The sequence below is a fragment of the Ochotona curzoniae genome, unplaced genomic scaffold (assembly GCF_017591425.1).
Source record: "Ochotona curzoniae isolate NIBS_2020 unplaced genomic scaffold, NIBS_Ocur_1.0 scaffold_4505, whole genome shotgun sequence".
NCBI lineage: Eukaryota > Metazoa > Chordata > Mammalia > Lagomorpha > Ochotonidae > Ochotona > Ochotona curzoniae.
The window spans coordinates 50,331,263-50,339,732 of NW_024467118.1; the positions used below are offsets into that span (position 1 = coordinate 50,331,263).

The 8,470-nt window shown below is 43.2% G+C and overlaps 1 protein-coding gene across 1 annotated transcript; it reads left to right on the plus strand.

The window, feature by feature from the left end:
• The first annotated feature begins 1,540 nt into the window (after positions 1-1,540).
• On the plus strand, positions 1,541-8,232 carry TRIML1 (tripartite motif family like 1). The gene is made up of 6 exons (XM_040966127.1): positions 1,541-2,101; positions 2,349-2,444; positions 3,721-3,951; positions 4,743-4,765; positions 4,938-5,035; positions 7,385-8,232. The coding sequence occupies exons 1-6, from the start codon at positions 1,649-1,651 to the stop codon at positions 7,936-7,938; spliced, it is 1,455 nt and encodes a 484-aa protein (XP_040822061.1). The 5' UTR covers positions 1,541-1,648; the 3' UTR covers positions 7,939-8,232.
• Positions 8,233-8,470: the final 238 nt, after the last annotated feature.

The window sequence follows — 8,470 nt, forward strand, 5'->3', positions numbered from 1 at the left end:
TTTGTTCAGTGTTAAGTGGTTTTTCTGGGTTTATGTGGGAGTAGCGCATTGACTGGAGATGATAACCCATAAATTCCTTTCTCAGTATTGAAAGTTAGTGTTTTTTTCTTTTTGTTAAACACTTAATACTAATTAGTGGCAATAGTTTAGGGGTGCTTATTAGCCTTCCTCTATTTATTTCCTCCCAGTCACTTAAGTGATATAGGTTTCATGATGCTGTCCATCTTTCCTTTTTAAAATAGCATCCCTTTGGTCTGATCTCTCTTAGTTTAAATTCTTGTCTCAATAATTCACAAATACCATACAAAGAGTACATGGTTAAAACATGTTGAATTAAGACTTTGGGAAGGTGAGTTTTGACTGGGAGGAAATAAATAGAGGAAGAATAATTTTGGGCCAGAACTCTTTTTCTCAAAGCTCATGATAAGAAAATCCCCAGCATCCTGTTGGACATCAGTGGGAAAGGATGATCTTATTTATGCAAGTCAGGAAAAGATTAATGGAACAACTTAGATAATGGAGACTTAGGGAAGGTTGCTAAATGGGAGTGTGACTAGCTGCAAATCTACATATCAAATGATGAACTTAATGGTCCAACTTTGAGGAAGAGCTTTACTCTCACTTCTTGGCATACAGTATGTGGAAGGTGGGCCATGACGAGACCTGACTCATAAGCCTGTGGCATGGTGGATTTATAGCATTTAGCACTAATCAAAGTGGCCGTCATGTGTACTTTCTCCACTCTAATATTTACTTTTTCAAGGGCTAAAATAAGTGTGTCTATGTTTTCTTTCCTATTTCCATTATTTCGTTTGAGAAGGGCTAGTTTGGGCATTGTTAGAGAGTTATAATGAAAAAATGCACACTAACACGTGATTCTTTTTATTTACTCCACAGGGTAACTGCCTCTTGTGGCTGTTGCCAGGAAGAACATTGCCTGAGACACTCTTCCGTGGAGACAGGTGGGTGAGAGCATTCGTCTATAGGATGGAGCAGTGAATACGAGTCTGGTAACCCACCGCATGTCTAAAGTCTCATTTTGTTGGGATGAATACAATTTAGTAAAAATATCTAGTACTTGGCGAATTTTTGTTGGAAAAAGGCTAATTAAACTAGAATATAATGCGAAAATAAAGCAAATCTAAAACTAAACTAGAATGTATCATTCTAGTTTTCTTTCTGTTCTTGACTAAGTTGCTTTAGTGGAATTTCCCAAAATATTTAGACCTAATTGCAGTTCAGACCTTAGTAGAGACCATGATAATTCAGATGTCTGTAGTGGTTTACACCAAAGTCCTTGGTCTTCAATCTTGCAATTGATGTTGTAACAGTTTTGTGATATTACTTATACGCAGTAATCACTTTTGAAATAATCTGATAGGAGCAAATCTTAGTTTCCAGCACATAGGTTACATAGAGAAACATTCAATAAAAGTTTGTGGTTGGTGATGAACCCTGTGTCCAGGAGTTCCACACTGAGTCATAATTGGCTTTGTTTTGGGAGAGTATATGTAGATTGATGGAGCCAGGCACAGGGAGAGTAAGAATTCTTGTAATAACAACATAGCAGTTGATCACCCACTTGTTATTCAAAACAACCGAACTGCAGGGAAGACTTTTCTAATCCCAGAATATAGGTATAAGCTTGATGTCTACCGCAGAGAAAATGTCTACCGCAGATTTGATGGAGAATCTCAGAGAAGAACTCACCTGTTTTATCTGCCTGGACTATTTCAACAGCCCAGTGACCACTGAGTGTGGGCACAGCTTTTGCCTGATGTGTCTCCTCAAGAGCTGGGAGGAACATAACACGCCTTTATCTTGTCCTGAGTGCTGGAGGACCTTGGACGGCCCCCATTTCCAGCCCAATGAGCGTTTGGGGAGGCTGGCCTCTATTGGCAGGCAACTCAGATCACAGGCGTCACAGAATGAGGACGAACAAGGCAACTTTGGGAGAGTAGGAGCAGCAGCAGCGGCAGCAGTAGCTGCTGCAACTACTAAGGTGTTCTCTGATGATGAGCAGAGTACAAATTCTTTCTCAATCCCATGTCATGGAATAAACCGAGTGTATCTTTCAAGTGAGGCTGAGGAACAACACAAAGTAAGATCGGTTGCTCAATAGAAATCCCCCAATCTAAGTCAGGTTCTGTCACTCAGCTTCCCTAATATTCTTCATGCGTGTCAGTTATGATGGTCCTCTCCCAGCACCATGGCAGAAACTGTGTGGACCCCATGTTTATCTTTTTCTTTTAGAGTGCCAGGCATCCTGTTTTAGATAGCAGTCGTCAAGGTCTCTCCATGACCAGGTGCTGTTCTTGTTTGCCACAGGGTGTTTCTTTCTTTTACAGGAAAAACTCCATGAAATCCTAAATCTTTTGCGTAAAAAGAGAAAGGAAGCTCAGGTTATACTGACCCATGAGAAGGAGAGAGTGATACTGTGTAAGGTTAGTACTACTCTTACTTTTGGATTTTATTTGTCATTGGTATTTTGAGGGGGACTAGAAGGGGCATACTTCCTATCAGAACAGTGTTTTTTTCTCGCAGTATACACATAGTAGTATCCATGTCCTGCTTGGCTTGTCCACTTGGATGTTTCAAGACTCAGTTCAAGTTCCCCCATTTCTAAGCAGACATGTTTCCTCTCCTTCTTTGTGCACCTAGGGAACTTTATTATGAGACTCTGATTGTAATTATTTAGGGTACTAGTTTTACAGACATAACATGGGATGGCAATACATTTTTTAAACATCTTTTTAATGTTTTATTTTTGTTGGAAAGTCAGATATACAGAGAGAAGGAGAAACAGAGAGGAAAATCTTGCATCTGTTGATTCGCTCCCCAAGTGGCCATCCCCCCCGGGAACTAAGCTGATCCAAATCCAGGAGCCAGCAGCTTCTTCCAGGTCTCCCATGTGGGTGCAGGGTCCCAAGGCTTTGGGCCATCTTTGACTGCTTTCTTAGGCCACAAGCAGGGAATTGGGTGGGAAGTGAGACAGCAGGGTTAGAACTGGCATCCAAATGGGATCCAGGTAAGGGCAAAGCAAGGATTAAACTACTAGACTAGCATGCCAAGTCCTGCAATAAATTTTAAAAAAGATGCTCTCAAATGATTTCAGGGAAAACAAGGGAATACACACTAAAAAAAGAAAGAGAAGGAGAGAGAAAAGCAAAATGGTAGGCTGAATTATATTCAAGATTAGTCACAGATTTAGATTTGAGCTGCCAAGTAGTTAAAGCAAAGAATTAAATGTTTAATTAGCTATAAAAAAATAAGTGAATCTGATGCTCTCAATAGACTTTGAGTTCTGAAGTGGGAGTGATGTATATATTCTATTCCTAGTATGAAATGCAAAGCCTTTTCCATTAGGTAAATATTTGTTGAATAAAAAAACACCAAACTTTCATAATTTTCTTCCTTCATTTTGCTATTTGAATTCATAATGCTGGTCAGCAGCTGCCTTTTGCGTTATTTTTGCTTTTCTCCAGTATACCGACAGGCTCCTGAAAGTAAAACTTTAGAGGTTTTTCTGCTATGATACTCACAGCACACATGCATACTTTCAAAAACATCAACTTCTCCACTGTGGTACTCGGTAGCCTAAGGATGTGTCAGGAGTCAAGAATTATCACAGCAGAGCTCTGAATCTGTGTGAGGATTAAGCATCCACAGTTGTGTTTCTGTTATTAACCTCACTACATTGTGTGTGTGTGTGTGTGCTAGGAAGAGACAGAGACATGTAAACAAGTTGTTGTGTCAGAGTATATGAAAATGCAACAGTTCCTGAGGGAAGAGGAGCAGCTGCAGCTTCAGTTACTGGAAAAGGAGGAGAGAGAAAACGTGAAGAAACTGAGGGACAGTGAGATCCAGCTGACCCAGCAAATCAGAAGCCTAAGCAAGATGATTGGGCAGATCGAGTCTGCATTTCAGAACTCAACCATAGAATCTTTTGAGGTAAGACTAAACTTAGCGAGTGTACGGGGAAAATTCATGAGAAAAAAAAAATGTATACAAACTCAGAGAGTATTTCAATGAAATACATTTTCCTCACTTGAAAAATCTGTTTTAGCCCAAAAGCAATGTGCCGAGGTAATTGATGGTTTACAGGCCAGTAAGAGGTGAAAACACCAGAAGATGTTCTGTCCCAAGTGAGTCCGGAAAGGACTCCGGTTTGTTCTGTGCCTACCCCTCTGGAGCTCAGCTTTGTCAACTATATTAAATTTATTCATCAGCATTTACTATGTGCTGCTGCATTCGTCTTCACAAACATCTGGTGAAGGTATTGGTAAGATAGCAGCTGCAGGTGATTGTCATCTACAGAGCGAAGGTAGAGTAGCATTGACGTGGCAATTCAGACGCAGGGCGGTGAGGCAATTAACCTATGAGATAACTGCATGGTGGTGGAGTCCAGATGTTACGTACATTATGCCTACGTTCCTCACCAATTTTTTTTTCCCCTACTGCCGCTGGGGGTACTGAGTTCCCTGGGATCTTCTGAAATACAAGCCATGTGGGTTATCTCCAGCCTCAAATCACTTTCCTGAAACAGTCTTGGAGAACACTAGTTTTTACTGTCTTTCAAACAGTTTGTCCAAACGTACCCAGGCTTAGTCTCACTTTATCTCCTGCTCCCGTGTAAGGTATGCTGGGGCCCTGGGAAGCAGATTCTGTGGATTTTGCAAAGGATCAATTTTCGCTAGTGATTAGAATGCATGGTGCTAATCACTTTTCTCTTCTGCCCTCAGGAGGTGAGAATAGCACTGGAAAGGTAAATTTCTGTTCTGTCTTACGTAAGATGTGGATATATATGGTGTTGATGGAACAGACTGTGCGTGTGGAAGGGATTGTCTAGGTGACTGGGGTAAATGAGATGTATTGTCACATGGGAGCAAGGTATGCAGTGTGCCAAGGACAGCATGGGGGTCACTCTTCTTTTTCAGGAGTGAGTCGCTCTTGCTTCAGTGTCCAGAGGCCACCACCACAGAACTGAGTCTGTGCCGCGTCACTGGAATGAGAGAGATGCTACGAAAATTCAGCTGTAAGTCAGTCGGACTTGTCAAAGTTTCTAGGAGGCCCAAAGCTAACTCCAGCGTTTGTTAAGCGTGACTCACAGTGCTTGGACAGCCACTTCTCTTGTGAAATATTCACCATAGGATGCCAGGTTCTCAGGCATCCCGAGCAAGCCACAAACACCAGGGAAGGCTGGAGCCACAGACTGTTTCTGTGTTTGGGCAGGAGAAGCAGTGGAGTGTGACTGGTGCTTTTTAAAAAACTTTTATTTGAGAGAGAGAGAGAGAGAGAGAAGGGGAAGCAGAGAGAATTCCCATTAGCTGGCTTGGTTCCCGGATGAGAGTTCACCTGCTGTCTTCTTGCGTAAGCATTGTCAGGAAGCTAGAATGTAGAGCAGGGCAGGGATTGGAGCCAGGCATTCCAGGAGGTGATTGGCATTCCAAGCAGTGCCTTAGCCAGGGGCCAGGGGAGAGGTTTCACTGGCTTTGTTTGCCTTTTAAGGAGTCCTAGCCTTTCGTTTTTATTGTTTTCTTTTTGTCTGCTCCATCACCTGCACATGTGCGGACACACTCACACATACACACTGGCATGCCGGTACTTAGCCCTCATGCAGAAGAGTCTTCTTTTCTAGCTCGGTTCCCACTAAGATAAAAGCCAATTTCAACTCTTGCATCTCAGGGAAGGAACATTCAAAGAGCTCTGTCCTTGGAGAATGTTCAGTTATCTAGGTGGTCTAAGATGAAGCGGGATCAGCATCGTTCCTTGGGTTTTTGTCCTGTGGACCATCAAGTCCTCAGACGCAGGCCAGAGCACCTCACACTTAGTAGGTACTCAGTAGTTGCTACTGCGTGCTGAGTTTTATGCTGTTAGGCTGTGAGCCTACTAAGGTGATGAGCGAGACAGATGTTAACTTTGCTTTTGGAGAATTTTCAGTGAAACTGAGGAGACAGAATTCAATCTTAACAACTAATTAGTTGGGCTTTGACTTATAAATGAAAATATAAAATTATATGACTCAGGCACTTGATTTTTGTGCAAATGGGGTATAAACATTGGAGGCCCTTCAATGACCACCTTCCTGTGTCACTGTGAAGCTCTGTTTTATCAATTGCTTCATCAAATGCTCTCGGGGGCTTCCACTAACTCACAGGAGGCTGTGCCTCAAGTGCGGCACGATGAAAAATGCTGTCTAGAAATTGCAGTTCAAGGACTTGATAACTTGGTGAAGTGACCTAAACTTAGCCTATTATCTTTTTCTATATAAATGGGGAAAATTACAACGATGAGATGAGAATGCGTAGAAGCTGCTTGGTGTGGGAGCTGAAGTTGTGGCTCAGCTGACTAAGCTGGTACTTGTGACACTGAAATTCCACATTGGAGGACTCGTGTGAGTCCAGGCTGCTCCATTTCCCATCTAGTTTCCTGCTAATGTGTCTGTAAGGCAGCAGAGGCTGGAACAAGTGCTCGGTCACCTGTTGTTCATGTGGGAGACCTGGATGGTCTGTGCTCCTGGCTTTGGGCTGTAATATGCTGGTGCCAGCAGCTGTGGTCAGCTGGGCCATAGACCAGTGGATGGAAGGTTATCTAGTTCTGTCCCTGTCTCTGTCTCTTTGTCACACTGCATTTTCTAACTACATACCAGCTTTAATAAAGAGAAGCAACTTAGCACGTAGCGAGGAATTCAGCGAACATAACGGCTTCTGTTTTCCTCCTACCCTGGCTGGAACCAGCCAGGTGTCCTTGGGAGAATATGGAGCTGTGATCTAAAGCCGCCTCCCAACAGCACGGCTTCCATTCTGCTGTCAGAGACTCCTCGCTCTTCCCACAGAAGCCAAAAAGTGTTCTCTGCTGTTTGCTTTTAAAGATTCATTCTATTTCATGCAGTTCAGAGATTCTGACAACCCATTTCCCTTCCATTATATTCACCGGAATTGTATTTTAAGACACAGGACTAAATATTTTTAAAAAAGATTTATTTATTTTTATTGGAAAGTCAGATATACAAAGAGGAGGAGAGACAAAGAGGAAGATCTTCTGTCTGATGGTTCACTCCCCAAGTGGCCACAACTGGGCCAATCCAAAGCCAGGAGCCTGGAGCTCTTCTGGGTCTCCTATGTGGATGCAGGGTCCCAAGACTTTGGGCCGTCCTCGACTGCTTTTCCAGGCCACAGGCAGGGAGCTTGATGGGAAGCAGATCTGCTGGGATTAGAACCGGCGTCCATATGGGATCCCAGGCGTGCAAGGAAATGACTTTAACCTCTATGCTATCAGGCCATGCCCGACACAGGACTAAATATTAAGGACCTAATTAAAATCCTATCTTATATACAAGGCTTTTCAAGAAGGCCACAAGGTTCATTCTTTCCTCATCTTGCAGCGGAGATAACCCTGGATCCAGCCACAGCCAACGCCTATCTAATCCTGTCTGAGGACCTGAAAAGTGTGCGATACGGAACAACACGACAGCAGTTGCCTGACAACCCGGAACGATTTGACCAGTCTGCAACGGTGTTGGGTGCTCAGATCTTTAGCACTGGGAGGCACTACTGGGAGGTGGAAGTGGGAAACAAGACGGAGTGGGAAGTAGGCATCTGCAAGGACTCAGTGAGCAGAAAGGGGAACCTGCCGAAGCCCCCCGGGGACCTTTTCTCACTCATAGGGTTGAAAATCGGAGACGATTACAGTCTTTGGGTCTCATCCCCTTTAAAAGGCCAGCATGTTAAAGAGCCTGTACACAGGGTTGGTGTTTTCTTAGACTATGAACGTGGACACATAGCATTCTATAATGTGACAGATGAGTCCCTCATCTACAGTTTCCCGCCAGTCTCTTTCCAAAATTTAGGCCTCAGGCCTATCTTTTCCCCTTGTCTCCCAAATGAAGGAACAAATACAGACCCTCTGACCATCTGCTCACTGAACAGCCATGCCTGAGCAACGCCTTGAGCTTCCCTGAGAATGTGGGCTAAAACCAACAAATGACTGCTGATTAAGATGATTAATGCGTTGACAGTATGAATATCGGGTGATCTGAACAACTCCCCTCCTTGAGAGTTTCCATTGACTTGCGCCCTCATTGAACATTCCTATTAGACAATCAACTTCAACATCGCTGTTCATATCCTGTGTTGTTAACTTCATTCATCATTCAGGCTACCCCGTGTGTGTGTTGTCACCCAAATCATGGGGGCAGAACTAGCCTTTCTTACCTTGTATCCCACCTAGGCCAAGCTTATAAATACATGCCATTTTTAAGTATATGTAATTCAGTGGACTCTTTTTTTTTTTTTTTTCCCAATTATCTATTTGAAGGGCAGAATTACCCAAGAAGAGGAAAAGACATAGAGAACTTCCATTTGCCGGCTCACTCCCCAAATGATTGCAAGGCCAGGGCTGAATAAGGTCAAAACTAGGATTTGATGTCCTCCAGATTTCCCACTTGAGCACTAGGAATCCCAACACTTAG